Source organism: Marmota marmota, unplaced genomic scaffold (genome assembly GCF_001458135.2).
Source record: "Marmota marmota marmota unplaced genomic scaffold, marMar, whole genome shotgun sequence".
In the NCBI taxonomy this organism is placed as follows: domain Eukaryota; kingdom Metazoa; phylum Chordata; class Mammalia; order Rodentia; family Sciuridae; genus Marmota; species Marmota marmota.
In genome coordinates this window covers 4,057,636-4,077,758 of record NW_025999982.1, presented here as the reverse complement: position 1 = coordinate 4,077,758, position 20,123 = coordinate 4,057,636, and the positions used below count along the sequence as shown (strand labels likewise).

The 20,123-nt window shown below is 48.1% G+C and overlaps 2 protein-coding genes and 1 long non-coding RNA gene across 3 annotated transcripts in view; 2 read left to right on the top strand and 1 right to left on the bottom strand.

The window, feature by feature from the left end:
* The first annotated feature begins 5,658 nt into the window (after nt 1–5,658).
* On the top strand, nt 5,659–8,455 carry Clps (colipase). The gene is made up of 3 exons (XM_015487927.2): nt 5,659–5,806; nt 7,414–7,536; nt 8,176–8,455. Exons 1-3 carry the CDS (start codon nt 5,726–5,728, stop codon nt 8,305–8,307), a joined length of 336 nt encoding a protein of 111 aa, XP_015343413.1. The 5' UTR covers nt 5,659–5,725; the 3' UTR covers nt 8,308–8,455.
* A 6,431-nt stretch (nt 8,456–14,886) lies between these two features.
* The window catches only part of LOC107143611 (colipase-like protein 2), a 12,977-nt gene continuing 7,740 nt past the window's right edge, over nt 14,887–20,123 (bottom strand). The window contains exons 2-3 of the mRNA XM_048805180.1: nt 16,143–16,265; nt 14,887–15,435 (exon numbers count right to left, since the gene is read on the bottom strand). Coding sequence (XP_048661137.1) covers nt 15,292–15,435; nt 16,143–16,265 — 267 coding nt within the window. The 3' untranslated portion in view covers nt 14,887–15,291. The remainder of the gene's footprint in view (nt 15,436–16,142; nt 16,266–20,123) is intronic.
* LOC125617427 lies at nt 17,788–19,317 on the top strand. Its single transcript, XR_007348414.1, has 2 exons — nt 17,788–17,964; nt 19,143–19,317. It is a non-coding gene; the product is annotated as an uncharacterized LOC125617427 (long non-coding RNA).

The following is a 20,123-nucleotide window of genomic DNA, read 5'->3' as shown; positions in this document are numbered from 1 at the left end:
GGAATGAAAACAAGGCTAGGTGTGGTGGGGCAGGCCTGTAATCCCAGCAGCTCAGGAGGCTGAGGCAGGAGGATCACAAATTCAAAGCCAGCCTCAGGAAAAGCAAGGTGCTAAGCAACTCAGAGAGACCCTGTCTCTAAATAAATACATACAAACTAGGGCTGGGAATGTGGCTCAGTGGTCAAGTGCCCTTGAGTTCAATCCCCCAGAACCCCACCTTCTCCCCCAAAAAAGAAAACGAATTTGTAGTTTCTAGGATCTGGTGGGCATAGATTAGTACAAAGAGGTGGTGTGAGGGGATATTTTTAGGGTGATGGAAGGGCTCTGTAGTTACATGACTGCATTTGTCAAAACTCATAGATCTTCATACTAAAATCGGTGAATTTTATGATATTAATTATTCCTCAATATTAAAAAGTGGGATTGCTTTTGTTGACGGGGTCTTCAATCCTGACTCTTAAGAGGGGAGAGGATGCCAATGTACGGAGGCAGCTGGAGTATGTGCGGAATTTAAGAAATGCCTGTCCTGACTCCCATAACTACCAGAGTAAAATTAATGAAAGGAAGAAAATAATTCAGTAGCCCAACACAGTAATCAGGACGATGAGGGGCGAGTAGGTCTGAGTCAATGAACAGCACAAAGAACATTAACGGGCAGAGGTGCTGATTGAGAGCAAAAGGGATCCAAGTTGTAAGCACCACTTCTGCCACCAGGTGGCGCCTGCAGACGCGACTCCAGCATCTACCGGGATTTTCTTCTTCGCTGTGACGTGTATACATTTATGTATCTTCCTCTTTTTTCATTCTCTTTCGACGTGGATAACTTTACAGTTTGGCCCCTAAGATGCACAATAGTGAGATATGATCAAGACCAAACTAGAAGAAGGCATCACACGGAGATCCTGGACTTAGAGGTGAGCCGTGACTGTGAGACCTCAAGCTGTCTCCTGCACCTGACCGGCTCACAACCTAGTTGCTCGAGCCCTACTCAGAACTGCGATGTGTTTGAAGGGAATACTGGCAAGGAATGGAAACTATAAAATAAAGGGAAAAAAGAGTTCAGAGGATGTGACCAGCCAGAGATATGAACTGTCATAAGAGAACAGAGAGCACACTCAGTACCCATAACTTCAGCAGGACCAGAGGATGAGGTGAGATAAGCGACGTCATAGCAGCCCCTGGGAACCCAGGAGATCATAAAGACCCCTCCCTTGCTGCCTTGAAGCCTCCGAGGCTCCACACCATGCTTGATCTAATCTTGGTCAGGAGAATGGAGGGGAGGGGGCCTAGAAGGAGAATGGCAATCTTAAAATCACACATGCTTCACTTCCTGTCCCCACCTAAATAAGACAGAGGCTGGACAATCAGAAAAAATTTACAAGCTGCAATTGTTACAAACCCCAATTTGTCACTTGAATCTTCTGTGGGGAAGGGAATTTGTGTGCTAGGTAACCAATGGAATGGATGGGGCTCTCTACTATAGCTGTTTGCCCAGAATCTTGCGCGCTTCTTTGGTAATAAAACCCACTCTGTTCAGAAAGGGATTACTTCCCATTTCATGAGACCCAGGTGGGGCTGTTCACCCCAGAGTTCCACCCAGTACCCATCCTGGGCAGGCGACTGGAGGATACAAGTTCTGTCATCCTGAGTCTGTGTATGGGGGATTGGTTTGGGTTTGGGGTTTGTTTGTTTGTTTTTTTTGGGTTTAGGGGGGTTGTTGTTGTTGTTGTTTGTTGTTTTTAGTTTTGAGACTGAGTCTCCCTCTCCTGCTGGGCTTAGGAGTTTCTCCTGCCTGGGCCTCCCAGTGCTGGGACTGTAGGCACGTACCACTGCCCTGGCCTCTCTCTGGGGAGTTTGAATCTTGAGTGGATCCCTGCCTGCTCTCTGCTCTGGCTCCATGGTTGTGGCTCGTCTGACCCTGATCCAGGACTGTGAGCCCTTTTGCAGAATCGAGATGTCTATCTTTGTGACTTGGACAAAAGTAATACATTATAGAGATACAGGAGATTTTCAGGCCTTCAGGGGCAAGAGTACAGCCAGTTGTGGGGAGTGAGTGTGTGTGTGTGTGTGTGTGTGTGTATACCCAGATCTGAAAATCCATTGGGAAGTCAACGCATGGCTGCCAATACTTCTCTGTGACTGACTGATCTGTCCTTCCATCTCTCAGTCAACTCATTCAGTTTCTTCATCAGCACACAGAAAACTGCCCTCCAGGGCTTCCCCACTTCCATGTAACAGACAAGCTTGAGAGGGGCTGTCAGACACAGATCTATATCCCAGGAGGCACCTTGGCTCAGATGCCATCCCTTCCCCTGTCCTTTGTGGTGAGGAGCAGAGATGGCTTATTTACTAGAATGGCTGCCAGAGGCTCACCCTGTAGGTCTGGAGTAGATCATAGAGAAGGTAAACGGCAGTCACCCCAGAGGAACTCCAAGGCCACTGTGCCTCAGCCTCCCTCAACAGGAGGCATGACACCACCCCATGAATGGAAACTGACCAGGAGAAATCTTACTTTTTACTCTCTCTTTTTTGTGGTCCAGGAACTCACATGTGCTAGGCGAGCGCTCTACCACTGAGCTACACCCCTACCCTGCTTTTTTTTTTTTCTTTTTAAGATACAGCAGCTATATTATATAGATTTGAATCTTAAGCACACAACCAGATGGATTTTACATCTGTTTTCAATTTCAAGGCTGAGAACAACTCCAGCACTCTAGAGGGCTCTCTCAGGGCCTCCTTCTCATTAATGTCCCCTAGAAGGGGAATGAAAAGTGTCCCAATTTCCCAACTTTCCTCACTATCAGTGAGTTTTGCCTCTTCTTGACCTTCAGGTAGATGGATCTTGCAGTCTGTGTTCTTTGTCTCTGACTTTTCTTGTTTTCATCTTATTTATTTATTTATAATTTATTTATTCTGATTAGGTATATATGACAGCAGAATACATTTCGATTCATTGTATATAGCTGCAGCACAACTTTTCTCGGGTTCTCTGACTTTTCATGTTCAACATTATGCCAGAAAAATTGTCCCATATGGTTGAAATGAGCTCAGTTTTAAATTTAAAAATTTTTTTAAATTAAATTAACTATCTGTTTAAAGACAGTCTCACTATGTGGACCAGGCTGGACTCAAAATCCTGGGCTCGTGCTGGGGTTGTGGCTCAGCAGTAGCGTGCTCGCCTAGCACGTACGAGGCCCTGGGTTCCATCCTCAGCACCACGCAAAAATAAATAAATAAAATAAAGGCATTGTGTCCAACTACAACTAAAAGTAAATATTTTTTTAAAAAAATCCTGGGTTGGGCTGGGGCTGTAGCTCTGTGGTAAAGTGCTTGCCTTGCATATGTTGAGGCACTGGGTTCGATCCTCAGCACCACATAAAAATAAATGAAGATACTTTGTGTTTATCTACAACTAAATAAATAGTTTAAAAAAAAAAAATCCTGGGTTCAGGTGATCCTCCCACCTCAGCTCTGAGTAACTGGGACTACAAATATGTTACTGCACCCAGTTCGTTTTTGGGGTTGTTTGTCTTTTGTTTTGGTTTCTTGAGAGGGAGAACCCCAGAAAGAAACTCTATTCATTTATCTAGCAGTACTATGGATCAAAGCCAGGGCCTTGGGCATGTGAGGCTAGTGTTCTACCACCAATCCACACCCCCAGCCCCCAATCTCTCTTAGATTAGATTAGAAGGCTGGCTAACCTTATGAGGTTTGGATACAAAAAATATCTAATTTTTGCTTATGTTTTGAAAGCACATAGATCTGTCAGAGCTCTCTTTGCTGTTCTCTGCATTTGTAATGGCAAAACCTCCAATCTCGATCCTCTGGGAAGTTGGCGGTGGCCAGTTGGGGAAAAGACTGATGCATGTTCACAGCTCCTCTGGTTTCTTCTGCAGCCTCCTGCCTTGACTTGGGAGAAGGCACCATGATTATCTCCCTGTGGCTCCCCTCCCACAGGCAGGGGGTGCAGATGGGGGGCAGCAGGTAGAGGAAAGAGGGGCCAGGCTGGGCTCAGGGCAAAGTGATTTCAAACACTGACTCCCCTAAAGTGAGAGGACAGTGTTCCTTTCTGCCTCTCTGCAAGCAGGTGGGCTTCTCTTATTTGGAGAGTCTCCTGGCTCATTCCTCCATGTTCCATGTCGCAGGGATGCGGGGGTGAGGGAAACTGGTGGTGTTCCAGGAGCTGAGCCCCTGACATGTAGTGGGAGCCTCCACAGGGGTTCCATATACTTTGATTTACTTGATCCTGGCCTTAAGAAGTAGGAGTCATCATCACCTTGAGGTAGGTAAGGGAAAGAGGCTCGAGGAGCTTGCCAAGTTTAAATCACTCATCCAAGGTCAAGGAGCTGGTGAGTGTTGAGTTCCGAAGCACAGAATGGAAGCCGTGCTCCAGGCAGCCCAATCTGGGGCCTCCCAGAGGGGCTGCTTTCCACCCGAGAATGGGGCAGGAAGGAGGGGGCCGGGTGATGTGTGCTCTGGCCGCAGCGCCTTGACCTGCAGGGAAGCTGCTCTGTTTGTACACCTGAGTCCACGCGGGCAGCTGCGCCCTTCCCAGCCTCCAGCCCTGCTCCCCCTGAGGTTCCGGAGACCTCCTCATTCCCATCCAAGACTTGTGACTGCTCGTGCCAACGTGTGGCCTTGGGGTGGGAGGACTGGAGACTTAACTAGAGGGATGTTGCAATTGCAGGTGGCGAGTGAGGTGAGAAGGGAAGAGGAGAGGTTGCTGGAGAAGCCCCTCTTGGGGGCCCGAACTGCTCCTGTGGGCAGCCCTCTGGAACGAGGGCAGAGGCGGTGGGCCAGACGGAGGACAGAGACCCTGGCCAGGGCTGAGGAGCTGGCTGACCCCAGGGACCTCTGCCTGCATTAGAGGCCTGGGAGAACAAGGAGGCTGTGTCTACTCCTTACCTGAGCCGGGCACTGCCAAACACTGAGTTTGAGTGGGGCCAAAGGCAGGGCTGGGACTAGAGTGGAGGAGGAGAGGCACCTAGGACACAGAATGCCATCGGGCCCTCGCTCCCAGGTGCCTCTCGTGCCCCACCCCAGTCCCTGCCCTGCCCAGGAGCTTAGGGTCAGAGGGCAGCTAGGACTCTACCTCCTTGCAAACCAGACCTGTTCCAAGCACTGTGCATATGGTCATATGTAACATAGGTAGAGTTTGCTAATTCTATAATTCTGTTACTTCATTCAACACATACCTGTGTGTTAGGTTGACCCTCACAGTTCTTGAAATTATCCCCATGGACAGATAAGAACACTGAGCCAGAACAGTTAGGTAACTTGTCCGCTAACAACTTGTGCACCTAAGTATTCAAAGTCCATTATTTTTCTTTCTCTATTTATTTATTTTTTCAGTACTGAGGATTGAATCAGGGCCTTGGACACTCCTGTACCACTGAACCACACCCAGAGTACACGCTTTTAAACATAACGCAACATCGCATGTATGCATTCCCTCCCTCCCTCTCTCTCTCTCTCTCTCTCTCTCTCACACACACACACACACACACACACACACACCAGATGCTGTCTAGCCACCTTATCAGGACCTCCCCACCCCCAGCAGATTGGCCACAGCTGTGCTTCTGCTCACGGCAGGCCCTGGGGCATGCAGAAGAAGGTGGGTCACATGTGGACAGGGCCCCTTTTAAGGCCCCACCACCCCAGCTAACTCGTCTTCTGCCACCTGACCTGCCGGCTGCTACCCACACCAACTGTACCACTCACCATGAAGGTTCTTGTCCTTCTGCTTGTCACCCTTGCCGTGGCCTATGCAGCTCCTGATCCCCGGGGAATCCTAATCAACCTGGTAAGGGGGTGTGTAGGGAAGGCACATCTGAGCCTCCAGGCGGGGATTTTGTGAGTTTGGATCTTGGCCTCTGATGTCCTCAGCTGGAGCTGCTCAGGGGCTCTTTTCCTTGATTGCTCAGCCCCCTCCTGCACCTCTTCCCAGGGTGCCCCCAAAAGACTCATTGACAGTTCAGACTCAGGCTGGGATATGCTCAGAGCAGGGTGGTGGCAGAGAAGTGGCCCTGGGCTGGGGTTGGGACCCATGGGGTCCAGACAGATGGAAAGTCTGGTGTGAGGAAGTAATGGCTTGAGCCAGATCCAACCCTATGGATTCTAGTACTGACTGTAGCCCACTCCCTGGCCCGGTGTTCCCATCTGTAATGTGCCCAGTTGGCCCCAAACAGGGACTCCCTGTTGCTCCAGCTCCCACACCCTGAGGTGCCTGTAAAAGCTGAGACACATTACCCTGCAAGGCTCCCCTCCCCCCACAGGCTTTTGCATAGCATAATGGGCATCCAGGATCCTCCATGCACATCCCGTCCAGAGGGAAGAAGTGTGGCACTGGGTGGCTGCTGTACCTGGCTGTGAGGAAGCATTCTATAAAATCAGAGCCTGGAACCCTGGCTCAGAGGGTCCCATGCTCTAGAAAGCTTCACCTATGCACGGCATGGTGGCACATGCCTGTAGTCCCAGTGGCACTAGAGGCTGAGGCAGGAAGATCACAAGTTCAAAGCCAGCCTCAGCAATCTAGGGAGGCTGTAAGCAACTTAGTGAGACCCTTTCTCTAAATAAAACATAAAAATGGTTGGGATGTGGCTCAGTGGTTAAGCACCCTAGGTTCAACTCCGGGTACCAAAAAGAAGAGAGAGAGAGAAAACGAGAGAGAGAGAGAGAGAGAGAGAGAGAGAGAGAAACAGAGAGGAAGCTTCACCCGCGATCCTGGCTTCTGACTTACAGTGGCTCACTCCTATGCGCCAGATACAGTTCTGAATGCCTCACAATAACACCAGGAGACTATTCTTATCCACCACCCTCACAAGGAGAGAAGTTAAGCACCGGCCTGAGTCACACAGCTGGAAAGGGGTGGCATTGGAATTGGCGCTGGGGCGGGCGAGCCCCAGGTTGCCTCACCTCCACAGGTCACACAGGGCAAGTCCCGCATGGCAGCCACTCAGTGCCAAGGTTCTTTCGCTCCTGGCAGGGACAGGCTTGGAGGGTCCAGGATACCCCTGTGATGCTAGGCAAAAAACTGTGGGGGGAGGGGGAGTCTTAAGGGGTGATGGACTTCAATTTTCAGACTCCTCAAAGGAATGTGGGAGCTGGAGCCACTGGGAAACCCTGTCTTGGAGTCATCTGTGCAATCTCCAGAGGGGATCACTGAGGCCCAGGGAGTTGGTAGTTACAGCCAATACTAGAAGCCTTGGGTTCCGACCCAGCCCAGGGCTGCCTCTCTGCCACCACACTGCCCACTCCTCACGTGGGTGGAGTGCAGAGAGGCCACCGGACCCAGGGCTGAACTCCTTCACACACACTCTTACTGAGGGAGGTAGTGTCAGGGGTGAGTGGGATGGGGCTGGTGGCGAAGGGCATGGGGAAGGGCGCTGGGCTCACTGTCTGTCACTGCAGGAAGATGGCGAGATCTGCATGAACAGTGCCCAGTGCAAGAGCAGCTGCTGCCAACACTTCAGCCCCCTGGGCGTGGCCCGCTGCACACACATGGCCAGCGAGAACAGCGAGTGCTCACCCAAGGTGGGGACTGGGGAGTTGGGAAGAGAGGACGGAGGATGGTCCTTGAGGTTTGGAATGGGGTCAAGGACCTTGAATACTGAGGGTGTGAGCAGAGAGAGGTCAACAGGTGTCAAAACACAGTCCCATCTGCCACACCTCAACCCTCCTAACTGGCCACGGAGATGGGTGGGGCAGGGAATTGTTATTCCCATTTCATGGGTGGGTAAATAAAGACTCCCCAGAGAAATCAAGTTAGTAAGAATGCCAGGTGTGGTGGCCCACGCCTGTAATCCCAGCGGTTTGGGAGGCTGAGACAGGAGGATATGAGTTCAAAGCCAGCCTCAGCAAAAGCAAGGTACTAAGCAACTCAGTGAGACCCTGTCTCTAAATAAAATACAAAATAGGGCTGGGGATGTGGCTCGGTGGTCAAGTGCCCCTGAGTTCAATCCCCAGAATCAAAAAAAAAAAAAGTAAGAGTAAGTGAGTCACAGTGGAGACCAGACCTGAACCTCTCGGGCCCACAGCACTCCCTAGGGAAGCCATCGGGAGAAACACCCTCTGAAAAGGGAGGGGGCTGCTGGTTCTCCCTCCAGGCAGGGGGCAAATGATGCCCAAAGCAGCCCCCCACAGTCTGTGACTCCACTGGCTCTGGCTCTGCAGACAGTCTATGGGATTTACTACAAGTGTCCCTGCGAGCGGGGCCTGACCTGTGAGTCGGACAGGACCATTATTGGCGCCATCACCAACACCAACTATGGTATCTGCCTTGATGCTGGACGCTCCAAGGAGTAAGACCACCCCTGACTCCTGCACCTAGCCTGGCAGGCTGCGCAGGACCCTTCTCTTGTCTTCCATCTCTTATCTTTGGCTGGCCACCTCCTTGACCAGCACCTCTGTCACCTGATTGGGTTCTTGGCAATAAAACCTGCCTGCAAACCTTCCCTGCTCCTGTGTGTCCTTGCTGGGTCAGGGTCTCCCTTGATACTGCATCAAGCCTTTGCCCACCAGGGCAGGTGTCCAGCAGGCCAAAGATGGAGGAATGGGTCCAGGACCAGGAAGGATGTGCTTGAACAGATTGGGGACTAGAGACAAGGCTCTGGCGGGCCAGGAACTTATTCATTTCTGGGAGCAATTACTCCGCTCTGGGATGCACCTGGGATGTCCCTGCAATTCCCAGAGAGATAGGCAGCAAGAACATGTGCGCACACACACCCCCTTGGGCGTGGAGTTCCCATGGCCCATATTTCCTCCCTACATCAGAACTCTCCAGTCCCTGTCCTGGTTCTCGCCTCCTACAGGCCCGGCTTTCCGATGTGACAGCTGACACAACCACGTATCAGACCTCCAGCACAGGGGTCAGATCCCAATTGCTCTGGGCTCACTCTCTGTCCTAGAAAGTCCTCACAATGATCCTGGGAGGGAGGTTTTATCATCTCTATTTCACAGATGAAGAGACTGAGTTTCAGAGAGGTTAAGGATATTGCCCAATATAACATAACTAGACAAAGGTGCACTCTACCCACCCAGCTCCACTCCGACCCTTTCTATGATTCCCTATTCTTTTTAAAAAAAAATATTTTGTTTTAGTTGTAGATGGACACAATAACCTTTATTTTATTTTTATGTGGTGCTGAAGATCGATCCCAGTGCCTCACACATGCTAGGCAAGCGCTCTACCACTGAGCCACAACCCCAGCCCTCCCCATTCTTTCTCAACACACAAAATGAGAAAAATGAACAGAAATTGTAGCAAATTTAATTTTTGGTCAATTCAAAAATAGTAGGGCTGGGGATGTGGCTCAGGGGTAGAGTCCTTGCCTAACAGGCACAAGGCCCTGGGTTCAGTCACCAGCACCACACACACACACACACACACACACACACACCACAAATTGTAGCCCCCCCAGAGCCATCAAACATGAGTTGCCATCACCACAGTGTGCAAGCAGAAGTTCAAGGATCGGCGGGTGGTGGGGACACTGGAGAGGAGATTCACACAACGAATAGTGGATAAGGGACAAAATAAAGTTTAGATGCCCCCACAGTCCCAGGATTCTGTAGTTCTGTGATCAATGAATCTCCTAGTAACTGAAAGCAAATGAAAAGGAATACAGAAAGAAAAAGAAATGGAGACAGACTTCAACGGATCAGCGATGCCTTATTAAAAGCAGCAGAGGGACACATTTTCAAGAGGGAAAATGGTGACAGGCAATAATAAGGGTCTGAGTTTCACAGGGTTTAGAGGGGCTGAGTCCTGGCAGGAAGTGTGTTGGTTACAGCTGGAGGGAGACCTTGGGCAGGCAGGAGGACGGCTGTAGATAGGGAAAGTCAACAAGTTCAGAGCCCAATACTCTCCCTCTCTCCTTGGGGGTTGTTATTTTCCTTCATTAACCGTGAATTTATGAGGTAGGGCTGTATTAAGCTGTAAGTAGTAAAAAACCCAAGTAATTATAACTTAAATAGACAAGGACATATATCTCACGAACCAAGAAGTCTAGTGACAATGTGGGTGTGTGTTTGGTGGCTGGCAGGTCTTGACCCTCCCTTTACAGTTGCCAACTACTTGGTGGCAGTGCGCCTTCACCATAGCCAAAGGCAGGAAGCGTGCAGCAGAGGGAGGGTGCGGTGGGGGCTGAGGAGTGGGATGTTTCTCAGGGTGTCCCTTCTTCTTGTCTTTCCCCAAAGCCTCAGGCAGACTTTCCTCCATGGGGCAAAGGTTAGAACTGGGGCACCTGACCGCCTCTAGGTGCCCCAAAGGCTGAGAAGTGAATAGGGCTTCCACCATCTTACTCCACGGGTCGTCTCAGGCCTAGAAGGAGGGGAAGGTCAGGTCACACTCCTTGGTGCGCAGACTCAGCTCTGGGAGAGAACCACAGTCATGTCTTCTTCCTAGATCTACAGAGTGACCACTGGGCCCAGCAGTGAATTAGACTATAGAGGACATGAGAAAAATGTCCCTGATTTCCAGGAGTCACTAGAGAATTGGGCTCTGCGGAAGCAAGTGGCCAAGCTGCCCCACCCCCACCCACCACCCTGCCCTCAGTTTCCCTCTGTTAAATCCCTTCTACTTGAAATACCTGGAGTGGTTCTTATTTAACTGCCCTGAAGCAGACATTTGTGGGGGAAGCTCTCTGAGCCGTGGCTGTGCCTGGCAGAGAGGGAGAATTTTGTCATGGTGGCTGACACCTGACCACACTTGCCTCTCACCAAGCCTGGAGCCCAGAGGTGCCACCTTTTCTAATTCACATGAAGATGTCACAAGGCTACAGCCTTTCACTGATACTTTCCATCTACCTATCCTAACCCCAGGAACTCCTCATCTTGTGGTTACCTTTTTTCTAGATCTATGAGATATTCACTATGGAAGCAGGGATGTGTGTAGCCTTGAGCTCATAAAAAAAGAAAAGAAAATCCCTGATCCTGTGGTCCCACACTGGGCCAGCCACATGTGGCTGTTGAGCACTTGAGATGTGGCTCATCTGAATGGAGATAAGTATAAGATACAAACTTGATGAGGAGGACTTATTACAAAAAAAAAAAAAAAGAAGAAGAATGTAAAACATCTCAAATCATGTTGAAATTATGACATTTTATGTTAGCTTAGAAACAAAAATAGAGTATCAAAATTGATTCCACTTGCTTTTTTTTAATACTAAATCTTTTTTTACTATTTATTTTTTAGTTTTAGGTGGATATAATACCTTTATTTTATTTTTATGTGGTGCTGAGGATCGAACCCAGTGCCTCACGCATGCTAGGCGAGCATGCTACCAGTTGAGCCACACCCAAGCCCTCTCTTGCTTCTTTTTATTTTTTGAATGTAGCTATTAGAAAATTTAAATTATAGCCTGCTTTTTATTCCAATGGGCAATGCTGCAGAGAGTCCCAGAGCTGCGGCTTCTCAGCCCAGGAGAGGCACAGCCGCGGCTCAGAGAGCTCCCCCCACAACTTTCCCTGGACTTCGGCCTCTCCCAGGGACCACTCTTCCCACGGGGGCAGCAGAATCTCCACGGTTCGTGAAGGGGTCCCAAATTCACCACAGTGGCATGAATATTTTGAGCTCAAGGCTTTTGGCAGTAGGCTCTTTTCTGAACTTCCTCATTGACCTAAAGCAGAGCCTCCCGAAGAAATGGATGCTCATCAATCCCACCCCAGGTCCTCCTGGAAACCAGGGCAGGTTTTCTTCTCACCACAGAGAAGTGGGCATCACCGAGTAGATGTCTATAAGCCAAATCCCACCCGCCTCCTAAAGCCACATTTTTCTATGAACATTCTGAATAAAAACCTGCCGTATCTCTTGCAAGTGTATCTTCTGTTTTTTTAATTGTCAAGGCCCCATTCTCTGAAGCTGAGAGTAGTTTTTTCTTAGCGACACATGGAAATGGGTTCATTGTGTCAGAAACATGCCTTTCCCTTTTTCCCTATTTAAAAAATGTCATCTGAAGTTAACAACGTTTTTTAAAGAACATGTACGACTTGAGGGTTTTTAAAAGGCATACTATGTCCCTGGATGAAAATATTCAATATTGCAAAAATCTAAAATTTCCCCAAATTGATTTTTTGGGGGAGCAGGTTTATTGAGGATTAAACCCAGTGTAACCATTGAGCTACATGTGTAGTCCTTTTTATATGTATTTATTTATTTTGGTATGCAGGATCAAACCCAGGGGCACTTAAACCTGAGCCACATCCCTAGTCCTTTTAAAATACATTTTATTTGGAGACAGGGTCTCCTTGAGTTGCTTAGGGCCTCCCTAAATTGCTGAGGCTGGCCTTGAACTTGTGATCCTCCTGCCTCAGCCTCCCAAGTTACTGAGATTATAGGTGTGCACTGCTGCACCAGGGCAAGTTAATTTTTTTAAAAAACTGTATATACTTAAGATGTACCACATGTTGATTGGATATACTTATCCTGCTATACACAAACTCGGATGTGATTACTACTGCCAAACAAATTAACATACCCAGCCATCATCCTAAATAGTTTCCTCCCTACCTACTTTTCTTTCTTTCTTCCTTTCTTTTTTATTTTACAGTAAGAGTACCTAAAACCTGCTTTCTTAGCAAATTACCCATATATAGTACAATATCATTAACTGCAGTCCTCATGTTGTACCCGAGTACTCCTGGATTTATTCACTCTGTGTAGCTGCAACTTTGTACACTCTGGCCTCCATCTTCCCATTTCCCCTCACACACCACCATTCTCCTTATAATCATAAACATAATATCCTCCAGTTTCATCCATACTGTTGCAAATGGTAGGGCTGAATAATATTTTTTGTAGGGCTGAATAATATTCCATTGTGGTGCTGGGGTTGTGGCTCAGTGGTGGAGCACTTGCCTAGCATGTGTGACGCCCTGGGTTCGATTCTCAGCACCACATACAAATAAATTTTAAAAAAAAATCATCAACAACTAATAAAAATATTTAAAAAAAATAATAATATTCCATTGTATATGTATACCATGGTTTCTTTATCCATTGTCCATCAGTTGTTTCTATAGCTTGGCTATTGTGAGAAGTACTGCAATGAACCTTGGAATATGACTACCCATAGAAGTAATGGCTTTTCCTTTGGGTGTATACCCAGAAGTGGAATTGCTGGATCACATGGTAGTTTCATTTTTAATTTCTTTAGGGACCTCCTTACTGTTTTCCATAGTGGCTACACCAATTTACATGCCACCAACTGTTTCCAAATATTCCCTTTTCTCTTCACCCTCTCAAATCCTGTTATTCTGATAAAAGCCATTCTTACTAAAGTGAGGTGCTATCTCTATAGCTTTTTAAAAATATTTTTAAAATTGTAGATGGACACAATACTTTTACTTTATTTATTTATTCTTATGTGGTGCTAAGGATGGGCCTCACACATTCTAGGAGTGCTCTATTGCTAAGCCACAGCCCTAGTCTTCAATATAGTTTGAATTTGCCTTTCACAGATCATTAATGATATCGAGCACCTCTTTATGTACCTGTTGTCATTTTTATGTCTTCTATGGAGAAATATCTATTCAGATCCTTTGCCCATTAATTCATTTTTTTCTGTTGAATTGTGTGAGCTCATATATATATATATATGATTTATATATATATATATAAAAATATATTTATATATATATAAATATAAAAAAATATATTTATATATATATATATATATATAATTTTTTTTTCTGCTGAGTTGGGTGAGCTCCTATAAGTTGCATGTTAACCCCTTATCAGACACACAGTGCCCACATATTTTCTCCTAATCTCTATGGAGCCTGCTTTGTTACTTTGTTGATTGCTTCCTTTGTTGTGCACAGATGTTTTAGTTTGATGACGTCCCACTTGTTTATTTTGGCTTTTGTTGCCCATGCTTTTGGTGTCCTATCCAAAAAAATCCTTGCCAAGACCCATATTCTGTAGTCTCCCCCATATGCTTTCCTCCAGCAGCTTTAGGGTTTCGGGTCTTACTTGTAGTTGATTTTGTGTGTGGTGTGAGACAAGATTCCACTTTCATTCTTTTGCATGTAAGTGTCCTGTTTTCCCAGCACCATGTATGGAGTAATGATGCCTCTTGGTATCTTATGTGTCTGTCCTCTGTGGAAATTTAGTGGAAGTGGGCCCTCTAGGCTTGGGCATTTTTGTGGGTTCTCTTACTCGTTAAGACTTTGGATGTTCTTGGAGGCTAGGTACCTAGCTGGCCACTTCTCCTTCCAAATTGTTTCATAGACTTCCTCAGAGGGCAGAGTCACATAGCACTGGGACAGTCCACAGGCCATCTGGTACATTCCATAAGGCTCTCATAGTCGATGACAGCACGATTTAAAGGGGTGCTCTAGGTACAACCACAGCTTGTACTTCAACTTCTGAGCCCTTATCTTAAGCACCACATCCCAGACAGGACGCCGGGCTCAGCTCTGGGGTATATTTAATCAGGTGTGTCTGTCTATGGAACCTTATCTGAAGTTGTCATCTCCAAAATGTAACCCCAATATATCGGGGCTGCCTGGAGGCCTATCTCCACTGAGGATGCATTGGCATAAATAAGCAAGCTCTCACAGGACTCTAAAAGCCTCTGAACACCCAGCAAAACTTCCTGAGCCCCTTCTGTCCCACCCCATACTCTGCAGTTGGTGTGCCAATCTTTCTTTTCTCATTCTCTTTCCTCGGCTCTCCTTTCTCATCCTGCCTCCCAGAAGGTTCAGATTCATGAGTTTCAAATTGTGTGACCCTGAGCATGTGGGTTTCCCCACAGGTCAAAGAGGGGTGGTGGAGCACAGCCTCCTCAGAGGTGTGTGGTAGGGTTAGAAGAGCTCATGTGTTGTAAGGCACCGAGACCTGCCCCACAGCCCAAGTACTCAGTAAACCGTGGCAGGTCTTTGTACATGTGTATATTTCATTCCTGTCTTTCACATTTTTGAAATTTCAAGTCAAGGGAACCAAGAGACCAAGTATAACCTGGGTTTTCAGAAGCTAGATTATGGGATGGGGTTGGGGTTGGAGGGGATCTTAGCTGTCCTCTGGGGGACTTTGATTCATGCTCCAACTGGAGAAAGACCCCAAGCCCAAGAGTATTTCTTCTTGCTTTGCCTCCTCATCCTCTTCTAACGCCCCAACAACCTGTACCACCCCTGCCCAGCTCAACAGACAGCCAACACTGAACATTCCTTATTTCAGCAGAGGGACATCATTGTCCCTCCTGTCCCCTGCCAGCAAGGCTCTAGGGCCGGAGGCAGGAACACAGAGTTCTCAGTAGGCAGGAGGGTGGGCCGCAGAGGAGGACAGCATTAAAACCATGTCTTCTCAAGTGTCTTCTGATTTACATATTTCTCACAACTGCCGTAAATGAGTTTAAATGTTTTCTGATTCTTCGGGAATATACAAGTCAGGTTTGAATGGCAGGGACACTCCTTATACAGGCCGAAGAAAATCTGGAAAAAGCAAGATTTTGACCTTAACCTTGACATTGCTTCTCCTCTCATTCCTGGGGAGGGGCATCCCCTAGCCCACTCCAGCTCTGCTCCCAGCTCCAACTGCTTGCCCAGGGCAAGAAACCTGGGGATAAAGGACCCCTAGGGCTCCTCACCCCGCTGTTCAGAGTCCTAAGTTGTCCTCTCCGGGGTGATCCTGGAATCACCCAGGGCCCACCAGCTGGACCCAGGCACAACCTTGTTGTCAACTCATCTTCCTAAGTCCATGAACCCCAAGTGAGGCCCTCATGTCTTCTTAAGTCCCTTCATGGACAAATCAACCCCTCTCTGCACACCCAGCTGGGAGGCCGCCTCAGCCCATCTCCAATCAGGAACACCTGGGGCCAGAGCAGGTCCTGGACCCGGGAGGGGATCAGGGCACAAGACCCACCAATGGCCCGCCTCTATTGCGCTACCCTTGGGGACAGGAACACAGCTGGAGACTAAGGCATGCCTTCCCCTACCGCATCCAGGACCCCAGCCTCTGGGGTGAGCTTCCACCTCGGGTGGGTCCACAGGCCCCCCGACAGCTTGTACTTATGGCCCATGAGGAGAATTCCTGGCCCGGGTCATTGCTGCCACCTCTTCTGCCCCCTTCCCAGGAATCTGGTCCTCCCGGGTTCCCTCCTCGGCACCCCTCCCCATGCCCTCTAGGGGTCGACACCCACCTGCGTTTGACACTTGCTGCCCTCAGACCCCATCATGGTGCAGTGCGACTCGCAGTTGTCATCTGCCTTGCGGCAGCACCCGCTCTTACAGCCCTGGTTCCGAAAGCAGATGTTTCCGTTCTCCTGCGGGGAGACCAGCCCGCCTGGGTCCCGGCCCACGAGCTGCTCCCCACAGCCCAGCCCAGCTTCCCCCGGCTCCCCCACCGCCCACTGTGCCAGGCACCTTGGGGTCTCGCTGGGTCAGAGGGGAGGGGGATGTCTGTCTAGCTGGGAACAGAAGGACACTGCAGGCCAGGCCTGTCCCTGGAGGGGACTACACAGGTTTTAAAATATTTAAATATTCAAAATAGTTTGCTTCTCTCTCTCTCTCTCTCCCTCTCTCTCTCTCTCTCTCTCTCTCTCTCTCACACACACACACACACACACACACATACCATGGGAATCAGACTTTCCCGCCTCTGCTCAGGCACTGATGAGGCAGGAGCCTTCTGTCCTGTGAACTACTTACCCTTCCATCTGAGCTTGACTGTCACCTTCACACCCCCTCCCAACATTAGTGACCCCCAGTGCTGGGGCTTAGCACATGACATCATCTATCATCACCACCCTTCATCTCTCTGTTGGAAAATTTCAGTGGTCATTCAGAGAGCAAACATTAGTCAGACACCGTGGTGCACGCCTGTCATCCCAGCAGCTCAGGAGGCTGAGGAGGAGGATCACAAGTTCAAAGCCAGCCTCAGCAACTTAGTGAGGCCCTAAGCAACTTAGTGAGACCCTGTCTCTAAATAAAAACATAAAAAGGGGTGGTGATGTGACTCAGTGATCAAACACCCCTGGGTTCAATCTCCAGTACCAAAAAAAAAAAAAGCAAATTAAGCCAGGCACCCATGATGCACACCTGTAATCCTGTAATCCCAGCAACTCAGGAGGCTGAGGCAGGAGGAGTGAAAGTTTGAAGCCAGCTTCAGCAATTTTGTAAGGTCCTAAGCAACTCAGCAAGAACCTGACTCAAAATAAAATATAAAAAGGGCTGGGGATGTGGCCCAGTGGTAGAACACCCCTGGGTTAAATCCCTAGTACAAACAAATCAAAACTCTCATCTTCTGATAGAACCTCAGCTCCAGGAGAGAGGGGTCCCACTCTTTTAGCTTCCTGTTCTCTGCTCTTCCCCCCTAGGACTAAACTCCTCACACACTGCAGGTGTTGAACACACAATAGCTGAGGACACAGGAGGACACTGCTTCTTTGGTCTTTCTATTTCTCTGCTTTCATTGATGGTGTCCACTGCCACCTTTGGCAATTCCTTGAATGCAGAGGCATATTCCCCCCACCTGGAATGCTGCAGATCGCCTGCCTTGCTCCTGCCTTGGAAACCTGTACTTCCTGTCCGTCTTTGCTTAAATTCCACTTCGTTAGGAAAGTATTCCCTGCACAGCTCCACAAGAGTAAAGTGTTCATCTGTCTTGTTCACAGCTCTCTCCTAATTTTTTTTTTTTTAACTTCTAGTAGGTATTCAATAAAATGTGTTGGGTCACCTGAACAAGGGGCAGGGCACTGCATCACATCTACCTCTGAGGTGGCAGCTCCCAGGCACCACCACAGCTCAGCTCCTAGGACGGGGGTGTTTTCTTTTTCCTCCAGGACACCCCTCCCCGCTTCTCAAACACAAGCCTCCCAGGCCTTAGGACAATGGCAGAGGAGTGGCGCCCTCCAGCTTTCTTACCAGAAGTCTTTTTGGTGCCAGGAAAAATGAGCTCCTGTTGACAAGGAGGAGGAAGGAGAGGAAGAATAGCAGCTGTGGCAGTGGCATCATAACCTGGAGGTAATAGTGGTTTTTCTAAAGCCCAGCTAAATACCTGTTGTATGACAGCCCTCAGGGCCTGAGGGGTGAATGCCCCGTCCTAAGATTCACGGGAGAGAAAGAAGCTCTGGCCCCCAGCCCAAACCAACGAGGAACAAGCAATGGGCATGAGATGGCAGCTCCCCTAGATTGGCAATGGCTTTCTGGACCCTTTGCTGTGCTCGCCTAGCTGCCAAAAGAGTCATCTAATCTGTGCACTTGGGCTTTAGCGCTAGCAGGTTATGAGTTCAAATCCTATCTCAGCTGCTCACTGGCTGTGCAGCTGCTCAAGAAAAGTTGCAAGACGTTCATCAAAGCCACAAAACTATTATTAAGTTACAGAAGATTAGATTCTGTCTTTCATCTTTCTGTTCCCTTCCCCTAGATCCCTCAGTTAGAATTTCAGGAACTTGGGGCTGAGGTTGTGGCTCAGTGGTAGTGTGCTCACCTAGCATGCATGAGGCACTGGGTTTGATTCTCACCACCACTTAAAAATAAAGACAATAAAGTCCATCAACAACTGAAAAAATTAAAAAAAAAAAAAAGAATTTCAGGAACTCCCTCTCTGCAGAAAATCCAGTGTGCCCAGAGGTACTTCTGTAGGTCTTTGTGACCAGCACAAGAATTATACACCCAGAATGCACAATGAGTGGGTTGTGCTGGCAGCTGATCAGGACAAAGTGCACTAAGTCTTGGGAACAAGAACAGACCAATGATTCCAAGGGGGAACAACAAGAGACATTTGATGTACATTAGTCAGGGCAAGTGAGATAATGCTGCAGTGACAAACTACCCAAAAATTGCACAGGCTAAGCACACAAAAAATGCCTGCTGTGAGTCCAGGGAAGCTGTTCCATAATCCAGGCCTCTCACCTTCTAGTTCCCTGGCCATGGTAAGGGGAGAAAATTGGAAAATCACAAATTTTCTGGGTTCCTGGCTGAGGGTGAAATCAACCGCCAAGGGACTGAGAATCAATGAGAACTTTGTTGTTTGCAGGTCATAGAACCCCAACCCAAACTGGTTGAGGAAAAACATGAAATTTATTGGCTCATGTAACTTTAAAAAGTCCAAGGGTCAAGCTATCTGGTTTAAGGCATGGCTTGTTCCAGAAGATTGAGAGAAAGATACTAGAACCTGCTTCTCCTCTGCTCTTTTTTAGCTTCCTCCTGAATCCAAATGGTGAAAAAAAAATGGCTACCAATAACCATAGACCCATGTTCTCCCACGTTCAAGTCTAGTGGAAGAGAGAGTATATTATCTTTGTAACTCTTATTTAAAAAAAAAAAAAAAAGTCCTAAGCTTTGTTTTGATTGAACAAACTGGGCTATGTGTCCCCACTGAACCTATGGCTACCCACAGAACCAACTTCTGTCTAGAGGATTCTGTGCTGGGATGTGGGTGAAGCTCGGCTCAGTCAAGAGAGTGGTTTCAGTCACCTGCACCGCTTTGTTGCCCAGAACCTCCAGGGAGGGAGCCTGACTCCACCTTGGAGAACTCCATCAACTCAACTGTCGCTGTTATTACTTCTGATGGGAGAATGATTGTGGGAACACTGAAAGGTTTTGACCAGACCATTAATTCGATTCTGGATGAAAGCCAGGAAGGAGTGTTCAGCTCTTCACAGGGAGTAGAACAAGCAGTACTTGGGCTTGACATTGTAAGAGGTGCAATGTTACAGTCATTGGAGAAATCGATGAAGAGACAGATTCTGCACTTGACTTGGGGAACATTCCAGCAAAACCTCTAACCTCTAACCTGTGTAGCACACACAGGGAAAACTACCTGCATTGCACAGAATCTGAATCTGTACAGAAACCAATTTTTCTGGGGAAGATGTTTGGGATTTTTAGGATTGTGTAATTGTGAATTCTGACTTCACATTGATTTACTGGAATACGTAAATTAAAATATCTCTACGTTTTTATTTAAAAAAATTTTTTACCTAAATTAAAAAAAAAAGAGGGGCTGGGTATGTGGCTCAAGCGGTAGCGCGCTCGCCTGGCATGCGTGTGACCGGGTTCGATCCTCAGCACCACATACAAACAAAGATGTTGTGCCCGCCAAAAAACTAAAAAATAAATGTTAAAAAATTCTCTCTCTCTCTCTCTCTCTCTCTCTCTCTCTCTGTCTCTGTCTCTCA

Coding starts and splice junctions, on each gene's coding strand:
- Clps (XM_015487927.2), top strand. CDS start 5,726: ATGAAGGTTCTTGTCCTTCTGCTTGTCACCCTTGCCGTGGCCTATGCA. Junction 5,807..7,413: donor GGGGAATCCTAATCAACCTG/GTAAGGGGGTGT, acceptor CTGTCACTGCAG/GAAGATGGCGAGATCTGCAT. Junction 7,537..8,175: donor ACAGCGAGTGCTCACCCAAG/GTGGGGACTGGG, acceptor CTGGCTCTGCAG/ACAGTCTATGGGATTTACTA.